At 35.7% G+C, this 11,506-nt stretch overlaps 1 protein-coding gene across 1 annotated transcript; it reads right to left on the bottom strand.

Moving 5' to 3' along the window:
- Positions 1–1,209: 1,209 nt before the first annotated feature.
- On the bottom strand, positions 1,210–9,957 carry knstrn (kinetochore localized astrin (SPAG5) binding protein). Its single transcript, XM_053615471.1, has 8 exons — positions 9,059–9,957; positions 8,716–8,827; positions 8,560–8,586; positions 8,382–8,481; positions 5,980–6,094; positions 2,850–2,911; positions 1,612–1,686; positions 1,210–1,528 (listed from the first exon to the last, which is right to left on the bottom strand). The coding sequence occupies exons 2-8, from the start codon at positions 8,820–8,822 to the stop codon at positions 1,397–1,399; spliced, it is 618 nt and encodes a 205-aa protein (XP_053471446.1). The 5' UTR covers positions 8,823–8,827; positions 9,059–9,957; the 3' UTR covers positions 1,210–1,396.
- Between the last annotated feature and the right edge of the window lie 1,549 nt (positions 9,958–11,506).

Below are 11,506 nucleotides of genomic sequence, written 5' to 3'. Positions count from 1 at the left end.
ATCCAAGTGCAGTTAATAGCTTTATTGAAGAGAGAGGCAGACATATCCAAATCGAAAGGCAAAATATGGGGTCATAAACAGGCAAAGGTCAGGCGATCGGCAAACAGGGTATACTAGACAAAAACATGCGGACTTAAACAGGATCAAAAACCATGGAACTAGAAACAAGGAGGAATGGCTTAGTACGGGTCTGGCAATAAACACACAGAAGCACACAATACTTTGCCTCCAACAAAGACACACGAGGGGTTTAAATAATAATCAAAGGTAAAACATAAACAGCCATGAATAATGACACATGAGGGAGACATCCAAAAATATACAAGGGCGGAGACAGGACAGAAACCATAACAAAACACACATGTAGAAAGTAAACAAAGTCAGTTTCACTGAAAAGCCAGAAGCACGACAATTCATGCTGTAGCATGTGAGGGGAAATCCGTGACAGTTGAACACATTTTTTTTTTGTATAATAATGTCATTTTCTCTGCCACCCCAGAGTGACTACTGGTCCCTGACTGACCAGCCCAGCAAAAACAATCCTGGCTCCACCACTGTTTAGGGGCAAAAGGTACGACTGACTCCATAACATGCCTACTGATGACTCATTACGGAAATTTCACAGAAACAGACTAAGAGGTATTAAGCCCATTGGAGCACAATGTAGGGGGTGTGTCACTCTGTGCACTTAAGTGACACAACTGTTACTGATTGGCTGTGTGAATCTACAGCACTGGATTTGTTAAAGTTAACCCAGGCTCGCTTAACATCATTGCATATTTATTTATTTATTTATTTATTTTTACAGCCTCTGCATTCGGTTTCACAAAAATCCCAAATAATTCTTTGTGTTTGTTTAGCGCAAATAAGGGGATCCAGATGCCAAAGAAATAAACCATACATGAATTATTATTATTATTATTATTTTTTACATCAGCACAAACTGTTTAGTTATGTAGGCAAGATCATCTGTTATCTTCAGTGCTAACTGCAACACTGTGTGAAAATGAGACAACCATCCAAATAATTTCTGGTAGGAGCAGTGAAATTCAAAACAAATTAAAAAAACATTACCAATATATATTCAGCAACTTAAAAGGTGCATGCTTAGAAAAAGGGTTCTTAACAAGGTTCAACCTCTTTAATTGAGTTGTTGTAGCATTCTATATAGAAACCTTTATTAATTTCCCCCCAAAGACCACACAAAAAAACATTTATTTGTTTATTTATTGAGGGGGAGGTGTTGGGAGGGATGGATACAAGTTTAGTGAGATACTGAGATACTATGACTAAGACAAGCCTAATCTATTTTCTTTTACTATTTAAAAAGAAACCAGTAACCATAGCCCACAAAATTTCTTGATTCTTGAAATAACCAAAACAAAAGACTGTGTTTTTATTCTATCAACAGCCTCTCTGCATCCTCTAGCGCTCTCTCCACGTTCTCAGCGTACGTGCAAAATGATTCCCTTTCCAGGTGAAGCGTTTCTCTGGCTCCTTTAAGACTTCTCATGGTGTTCTGCACCTCCTAGAAACATACACATGCAAAAAGATTTAACACAGAATGACTAATGCATATACAAACTTAAAAGATTGAATACGGCGACTTACTGTTAAATGTGTTCTGTGCTCTTTTGTAAAATCATCAAACAGCTTCAGCTCACTCAACAGTTTTTGGGAAATGGTCTGTAAAATCAAGAAACTTTATTTTCACAATTTCTTTTCTAAGAGATTGTGCTACAGAAAAAAATTAATGGAAAGCAATTTGGCAGTAAACATTTCAGTAAAAAAGGTTTCATTGTGAGTCTGCTGAGAACAAAGGGGGAAACGAGAGTATTTAAATGAATTATCCACATTTGAAAATACTTGTACAGGCCATCACAAACACTACATAAAAAAGGGAAAAACAATTACAGCAGAGTACAACATTGGGATGTAGAAATTGTAATTTAAAATCTAACTTAAACCTTTATAAAGTAATAAATGAATAATATGCTAAATCAAAAGTTACAGGATTTTCTTTAACCACACAAAAATAATCCTTGTCTGAGCCATCATTTGACAGAGAGGTTGTCTCTTCTTGAACTTCCACTCTTTAGTTTCAGCCTGTCTGTGCAATCTCCTTTCAGGGATTACAGCTTGGTGCATATGTACAATCTAGTTTGTCTGCAGTTTTAAGTTAATGTAACATTTTTAAGGTTTTTTAATGCCTCTTTAAAATGTACCACAAGACCAAATTTGCAGTGACAAACCAAATACAAAATCCTTACATTTTCAGGTATTTGGAAAAGAACAACAACAACAAAAATAATAATTATTCCAAAGGCTAACGTAATGGACGTCTTGTCAGCTGTTTATTGTTGCAGCAGATAATCTAACACCTTGTCCTAACAACAAGCAGTGCGAGTGAGCAACAGTGACAATGACAGGTGACACACCTCAAACTAGAAGGACGTTAACAGACAAGATGAAAATACTCCCTTATATAAAATTGAAAAGCATTTGCTGAACAGTCACAGCATAATCTGCATGCCTCATAGCTCCTGGTGTAGAATGGGTTCAAAACACACATAGCTTGCAGTTTAAAGCAGAGTTTCTCAACCCTGGTACTATCACCCTGCACACTGTATTATTTTCTCTGGTAAAATCACTCAGTTTTAAGAAAATTTAAAAATTTTTTTAAAATTTTAATAATTTTAATTTCAATTTTAAGAATCTTTTTGATATTTATTCACTTTATAATAAATGTAGAAATAAAATCAGTTTTAGAAATAAAAGTTGATTCAGCATTAGGAATGAATGAATGAATAAATAAAGAAAGAAAGAAAGAAAGAAAGAAAGAAAGTTACCATGAGTTCTTTTCTTTGTCCTGCCTGCTGTTCTGCTGCTTCACCAACTTTCTCCCCTGAAACTACAAACAAGTTTAAGTGAATTAAAGCATGACTAGAATGAAATAATTAAATGAAATACACAAGGAAGACATATTTGGCCTTGTAGTAATCTTATAATTTGGAATATGAAAAGTAGCAATAGGAATTGGAAGTAAATTGCAATTTTTAATTGTAAACTGCAAATAACTAAAATTACATTTGAAAAACATTGTTGGCAGTTTTTGACAGCTTTTCTTTAATACTTGGGTAATCAATAATTGGATAAACTTGTGTTTTGTTAGCAATTGTTTATCAATGTAACCAGAGTATTTTTGTGATTTTTTTTTTATATCATCAAAAGGTTAAACAATAAAGACAGTTTCTCACAGCCATCTTTGCTCATATTTAACAAGGGTGCCAATATTAGTGAAGGGCACTGTATATTGATCCTCGCTCCTTTATGGTTCATGTCTAAAAAAAATGCTGTAGTGTCCACATTACAATCTGATCTAGACCTTTAATTGCATCTCGATGGAAGCACCTCACCCCCCTGTCTGAGATATAGCTATTTTCTTATACTTAGAAAAGATTAATGATTTGATCAGTATCAGTTATATATATATATATATATATATATATATATATATATATATATATATATATATATATATATATATATATATATATAAAAACTTTAGGTGGACACTGATGGATCAAATCAGTAATCTTTTCTAAGTATAAGAAAATAGCTATATCTCAGACAGGGGGGAGAGGTGCTTCCATCGAGATGCAATTAATATACTTGGTCCCCATTTTTCTCCCTCCAACTGGTTTGGTAATTATCTTTCCTCTCCTCTCCTCTTCAGTGAGTGCTTGGGTGGATTGGGTAGGGACGGATGAGTGAAATTCTTTATTTCAATGTAATTTTTATCCTTTATGCTCAATAAACAATCTTCATTTGAATCTTAATTTAAACTGCATTTAGATGCTCATATTTTGTGAAGTCTCAATTTCTGTAGCAGCCACCAAAACATAGCAGGCCTCTTCAGGCTCACACGGCTGACTAATTTTTCAAAATCTCTTCACAGTTTATTCAACTTAAACAATGTGGCAAAAAAATCCTCATAAATAAATGTAGGCATGGTTATATAATAAGTATCAACTAAATGTTATTTTTGCAACACTTGACATAACCAAAAAGATTTATAAAAACAATTGTATTGGTACAGAATCTGCCTGAAAGAGAAACATTATTTGTGGTTAAAAATATTTATCTTAAAGCCCTTGTCAACTTATTTTCATAGTTAGCTTCTTTCTATTACCTGTAGCTCCTTTTGACAGCAAAAGAATGAGAATGATTTTAATGGCTTTTTGTGAGCACTGTGCTGCTAAAAACATGTACAAAATACACAAACAAAACGCAATATGCATGACCTGCATGTAAAAAACAAAAGCATTGTTGAAGCTCCACCCTGTCATTCCCAGGGTTTTCCTTACAATAGAATTTAATAAAATAAATTTCACTGCTGGATTTACTGGACAAAGTGCTATACCCAGATGTGCACTGCACAACCTTAATTGTCCTTTTTTCAATTTTGAAGGGACGTCCTGTTCTGATCAGATGGTCCAGGCTCAAGCCCCAGCACCACCAGGCTGACAATGTTGGGCTGTTAAGCAAGGCACTTAAATCTGCTCTGGGGGCAACGAACCCCAACTTCCTAACAAACTGGAATATGTAAAGAAAATTATTTCATTGTACTGTAATGTATATGTGATGAATAAAAGCTTTCTTCTTTTGTGTCACTGTGCTGTCCCATTTTCTCCACTTGTTCACTTGTCCTACACAGTGTCCCAAGACACATGTCAGTCCCTCCAGGATTTTGCAGTTGAAGAAATTAATGTGAAATCAAGCAAACCCTGCAATATTCGGAGGAGCTTGTAATTTTACAAAATAAACTTTTTTTTGCTATAGACTGAAGACATTTGCGTTTGAGATCAAATGATGAATATGAGAAGAGAGTTAGAATATCAGTTTTTATTTCCCGGTATATATATGTAGACGTGTTAAACAACATAGAACATTTAGTATAAGACCACCCAATTTGTATGTGAGCAAAAATATTGGAACATGTGACTGACAAGGTGTTTCTTGTTACCCAGGTGTGTCCTGTTAGATTGATGGCTTAAACTATTAATAGCTCTGAAAATCTACTCTTGATTTTAGCCTTCAGTCTCACCAATGCAGACTGCATTTGTTGTTAAAAAGGATAAACCAACATGAAGACCAGAGAGATGTGTATGGGTGAAAAGCAAGCCATTTTGAAGCTGAGAAAAGAGGGAAAATTAATCAGAGGCATTGCACAAACATCGGGCATAGCCAATACACCAGTTTGTAATGTCCTGAAAAAGAAAGAAACCATTGGTGTACTGAGCAACAGACACCAAATGGGTCAGCCAAGGAAAACAACAGATGATGACAAACATTGTGAGAGCTGTGAAGAAAAACCCAAAAAACAACAAACATCAACAAACTCAAAAAGTTCTATGTTGTCTAACACATCTAGATGTAAATACCAGGAAACAAACACTGAAATCCTAAACTCTCGTGTCATATCCATCTTTTGATCTCAAACCCAAATGTCTTTGGTGTACAGCCTTCCCTTTTCAATAGTTTCAGAGGGGACTGTATTAGAATGTAAATCCAGACAGGCCTCTTGTATGCTTGGAGGTCAGATGACTCTGGGGTGTCCTTTTAGCTAAATCTGAAATTTTCACCCAAGGTCATAACACTGAACTTTGTGAATCAGTTTGTTTTGGAACAGGCTGTGAGGCAATGGCAGACGTCAGTGTTGCACAGTATGTTCTCACACCACTGCTGTTTCACTAATAGTAAAATGACTAACCTTTACTGTGTGCATTTGATTGAATTTGGCATAACCAGTCACTAAAGACAGAGGATACTAATATAGTATCTAATAGGATGCTAATATAAATATATTATTAATATAATATAAATATAATAGTATCTATAGGATACTAATAATGATGTATGTTTGTGACTTGTGACATAAATGTCATGTTTGTAGTTCATTAAAACAAAAACAGTTACCTGGATCAAGGTTTTCTACAATGAGAAGTACATGACAGTCTCTGAGCTGTTTCTTAATTTCACTGTTGTTTTCTTGAAGATCGCTGCAGCGTTGTTCTAATACAGACACATTTTCCTACAAAGAGAAAACAAAACCACTAAAGCCAAAGAAAACCAAGCTTTGTACTTCTTTTTAAGATTTATTCAAAACTAATATATGACATTTACACAGGTATTCAGACCATCTATTTGGATTTATATATCCTCTGCTGTTCATCTCTGAAGGAACTCTCAAGCTGTCAGGTTGAATGGGGCACATCACTGTACTGTACTGCTATTTTCAGATGGTCAACGACCAAGCTCCAGCCTTTCTAAATCATGCCTAATCAACTGTTTCCAGATGAACTTAAAACTGTAGGAACTTTTCAAGAATTACTTCAAATGTCTGAATACTTACACTCATGGGGAAAATTGAAGTACATCCTCCTTGAATTAAGTTTTTATTTATCAGGGCTTAAATAACAACTGTGTGGTCGCCACCAACTTTGATAACCAAACAAATAACCTCAGGTTGGGGAAAAAAAGGAGAAAAAAAGGTGTGTGTGTGTGTGGGGGGGGGTTGGGGAATAACCCTATGATTCAGTAACATGTAGAACTACCTTTAGCAACAATAACTTGATGAAACCTTTTCTGGAAGAGATTCTCTCCATCATTTTGAAGAATTTTGGCCAGCTTCTTTACAATATGACTTATTTGAGGCCATTCATTTATGCACAGCTCTATTAAGCTATTAATGGCCTCACATTTCTCAAGAATATTCTGGTATAAAGTGGAGTTAACCATTGTCTCAGTGACTGCAAGTTTCCCCATGTCCTTTGGCTCCAAAACATCAGCCATACACTACCACGCTTGACAGTTAGTATGGGATGTTTAGATGACATGCCGTGTTCAGTTGTTTTTTTGTTTTTTTTTTTACCAATTATAGTGCTGTGCATGAAGACCAAACATCTCCACCTTGGTCTCATCACTCCAAAGGATATTGTTCCAGAACTTTTGTGGTTTGTTCAGACGCAATTTTGCAAACCTGCCATATACTTTTTGGAGAGAAAGGGCTTTTTCCTACGCACCCTTCTATGACAGCCATTCTTATTCAGTATTTTTCTAATTGTGTGGTCATGAACATAAAAATTTAATGTGCTTACAGCGGTCTGTAGGTCACATGATAATGCGCTTGGGTTTTTCTTTATCTCTGAGCAATAAACGGTCTGACCTTGGACTGAATTTGCTGAGACGCCCACTCCTTGGAAGATTGGTGATGGTCTCGAAAGCTCTCCATTTGTAAACAATTCTGCTCACTGTAGAATGGTGAATTTCAAATTGTTTGGATGGCCTTGTAATCCTTCCCAGATTGACAAGCAGCGACCATTGCTTCTCTGGTTTCTAAACTTTGGTTTACATTTTGGGGGTAAAAAATTATTACATATTGAAATCTGTGTTTTTTTTGTTGTCACCTGCTGTTATTTGTTGTATTGAGGTAAGAGAGTGAGGACCACTCAATTGTTATTTAGGCCCTGATAAATAAAAACCTAGAACAGAAAAAGGATGTACATTCTTTCCCCTCCCCATGACTGTATGTAACTATGTGCTCTGTGATGGGTTGGCACCCGATCCAGGGTGTCCCCTGCCTCGTGCCCCAAGTCCCCTGGGATAGGCTCCAGACTCCCCGTGAGCCTGTGTAGGATAAGTGCTACAGAAAATGGATGGATGTAACTGTGACATTTAAGTTTTTATATTTTGTAACAATTTTGCAAAAAATTATTTGTAAAAACACATATAGGGTTATCATGTGCTGTAATGTCTTCTTCTGAATACTTTCATGCACATGTTTCAGGATTTTGTGATCACAATTTAACGCAAAACCAAGGAAATGCCGCAATATTCGCTGGAACTTGCACTTTTTTTAAAATTTCCGCAGATTTTCTGATAATTTGGGCCAAGATGTGTCGTGTGACATTATCACAATGCGCATTTAGCCAAAGCCACCTTTGATTCATGTCGTCAAACATGACTACAGCTAAATTCAAGTTTTTGAAAATGACTAATTTGGGGGGGGGGGGGGGGGGGGGGGAATTGGAGCAAAATCAAGCATTTCTGGCCGCAACAATCACCAAAAAAAAAAACCCTACAAAGTCCTGTAAGTACTGATGTTTTTAATAATCTGTGATAAAAAAAAACTTCTATAATCCTAATGTATGTTTGTTTATATGGGATTCCATTAAAATAATTTGAATACAAAGGCAGCAATTTAAAAATGAAGAGTTTGACCAGTTATCCCTCCACAGTTTTACAGGAAGACACAAAATGCTAACCAGTGTTACTGCCTTCACTTGTGATTATGATCTTGAGCAGCTAACAAACTTTACCTTCAACTCTGAAATCTGTTTCAGCAAATCTTCATTCGCTACCAGCAAAAGACGATTTTGTTCCTTTACATCACTTTGGAGGCCATATCTCACTGAGGGCCTGGGACATAAAAACATTTAGAATAAATAAATAAACCACTTTGTAAACATGCTCATAATCCCATATTGATCTGCTTACCCTTTGAGACTTTTTGCTGGGTTCTTCCTGGGGGAAAAAAATAAGAAAGAAGACAAATACAATTACAAAAATACAACAGCAGTGTCACTGACAAAAATAAATAAATAAATAAATAAATATATAAAAACAAACAAACTAATATACCATGTTACTCACCTGATCATAGTCTCAGGGTCAGTCTTAACGTTTGCTTTCTTAGATGCTAAATTAGGATGTGTGGGAATAGCTGTATCTTTAACTGGAGCTCTGTCCACTCTCTTCATAGTGCCTTGTGGACAAAATGTTCGCAAATAAGTTCACTTAACTTCAATTCACAGTTTAGAATAAAACACACTCACTGTAGGAGTCGCTCAGCTCATTTAACTGGTTAATGGAGCTTTAGAGAGACGGGTGTAATATCTCTGCTACAGCAGACACTGTTTAATATAATCAAAGCGGTGTGGTATAGCTCTCCAATTAACTCAACCGGATTCAACTGAAGACTGAGTAACAAACTTACCGCACAAAGATTGTGTTAAAGTAATCCAAGTTCAAAAATACACTTGACTTAAAGACTTTCAGCGCGGTAGACGTTCAAAATAATTGCGTCACATCCGTCGACTTCTTCTTCTCGAGTAGTATTCGTTGACGTTGGGAGCGGTGCCAGTGTCATGACAGTAAATGTTCAAGTCAAATACTGCACCAAGCGCATGCGTATGGACTGACGTGGAAGTGACGTACAAGTGACGTATTTTCCATAATCAGTTTGACTGTTTGACAATACAGTGAACATCTGGGGAAATGCACCGCCCCCTAATGAACTATTTAAAAAGCACTGGTATAAGTGAGAGAATTTAGTAATCTATAGTACGAATATCTAGTATATAGCTATTTATCTCTTTATTTTCTTTTATTTATGCAGTATTGTTTTGGCATTATTATTATTAGTGTTTTTTTTTATATTTAATTTTAGTATTATTATTATTATTATTATTTTACTATTATTATTATTTTTTATTATGTAATTTTTTCCTGCCAATCTACTGTCCACACTCCAGTCCATTAGGTGGCGGTGATGCACCTTTAGTGGTTTGCCAACCGCCATTAAAATCAAGAAGAAGAAGAAGACTACTGTGATGGCTCCCATATAAATATATAATAATAATAATATAATAACTGAAAATATTAACATATAGTCACTTAAAGTACATTAGGAATATAATGTCAGGATACATGTATATTCGTGCCTATTCAATATGACCTGTTTTATAATATTGGCCGTATAATAAATAGTTTCGCATTCATTTGTGTTCATTCCCTTTAAAATGGATTTTTGATTCCAATGAGATTAACAGATAAACCTTGACAACGCAAGTGTTGTGTCGAACTTCGTTTCCCCGTCGGGAATGGTTTCCCCCAGCTTCGCCCCCGGAAAAAAAAGGCGGAAAACGCGCGCGTGCACAACAAACACGCCCCCGAGACGCTGTGCTAGTGCCACTGAGGTACTATGGAAAGCCCTCAGAAATCTCCTTTGTTCATGTCATGATACACTTCCACAAACATGTGTTGTGAAGATCAGACTTTAATAGATCTCTGTCCTAAATGTTTAAATTATCTGACTCTAATTTCACCTTCCAATCAAACTGATAATCCTAGAGGTTCACATACTTTTGCCACTCACAGATATGTACAACTGGATCATTTTCCTCAATAAATAAATGACTTAAATATAATATTTTGTCTCATTTGTTTATCTGGGTTCTCTTTATCATTTTTTTTAGGACATGGTGTTTTAGGTCATATTTATGCAGATATATAGACAATTCTAAAGGGTTCACAAACTTTCAAGCACCAGTGTACAATTAGCTAAAGTTGCTCAAACTTAACTTACCCAGTGGATTAATTAACTAGCAAAGTTGACCTGATCTACTAAGACATATAAGTATTTAAGCATAGAAACATGAACATAAAGTACAGTATCTTACAGTAACATCCTCAGCTGTCGGGATGCGTTCCTCCTGCTGTGATGAACAGATATAGGGATAACAGGCTGAAAATCACAGCACTTACTCGTTATGGGTAAACAAGTCAGCAGTATAAATTTGACACATGTTACAGGTACAGGTACATTTATATAGCACTTTATATTACATTTATATAGCACTATATAGCACTAGACCACCAGTGAGTAGCATCCACCTAGATGATGCAATGGCAGTCATAGTACGCCAGAACGCCCAACACACACCTGCTATTACGTATGAGCTTTCTTTCTTATTGAACACAGGAGGAACAGTATCTGACAGTAACATTCTCAGCTGGTAGGATGCGTTCCGCCTGCTACGATGGACAAATTTGCTATGATGGAGGTGGTGTAGACACAAAACTAAAGATAATAGCTAAAACTTATATGATGGGGTTTTTATCTTCAATTTCTTCAGACCTTTTCTCAGTAAATTGCAGTGATAGTGTACTTTTTGGGACAGAAAACCATCAGATTTAGTTTACTCTAAACAGCTGAACTAAAGTGGACAGTGGAGCACAATTACATTTCTAAAAAAAATAATAATAAAAAACTGTACTAAGGGGAAACAAGAGAAATATGATCAATATGTCCAGGTATTGTGCCTTTTGAGAACGGTCACATATTTAGCCTAGAATATCACAGTTATGTGAGTGATCACACATTTCCTCCAGAAATCTACAATATTCAAAATACAAATATAACATAAATTATTGAAAGAATTAACAGTAGGTGTTTGTGTTAATAAAGACATTTTAAAAAACGCAGCAAACATAAGTTCTGTTACCCCATTTTCAAAATATAACTAGAGAGTCATGAAATATGCCTTTCACTTCTGGAATACAACATTCTACTTTTATCTAAAAGTCATTAAAAACGTTAGTTTTGAGCTTTAGGGCTTTCCATAGTACCTTAGTGGCACGAGCGCAGCTTCAGTCAGGGGCG

The sequence above is a fragment of the Ictalurus furcatus genome, chromosome 26, assembly GCF_023375685.1.
Source record: "Ictalurus furcatus strain D&B chromosome 26, Billie_1.0, whole genome shotgun sequence".
Classification (NCBI taxonomy): Eukaryota; Metazoa; Chordata; class Actinopteri; order Siluriformes; family Ictaluridae; genus Ictalurus; species Ictalurus furcatus.
Note: the sequence above shows the minus strand (reverse complement) of the source record. Positions and strands in the feature narration are given on the sequence as shown.

Excerpts from the sequence above, each read along its gene's own strand:
- knstrn (XM_053615471.1), bottom strand. The coding sequence starts at position 8,822 with ATGAAGAGAGTGGACAGAGCTCCAGTTAAAGATACAGCTATTCCCACA. Across the intron at positions 2,912-5,979 it reads TGTAGAAAACCTTGATCCAG|TTTCAGGGGAGAAAGTTGGT; the intron begins GTAACTGTTTTT and ends ACTTGTTTGTAG. Across the intron at positions 1,529-1,611 it reads AGCACAGAACACATTTAACA|GAGGTGCAGAACACCATGAG; the intron begins GTAAGTCGCCGT and ends GTATGTTTCTAG.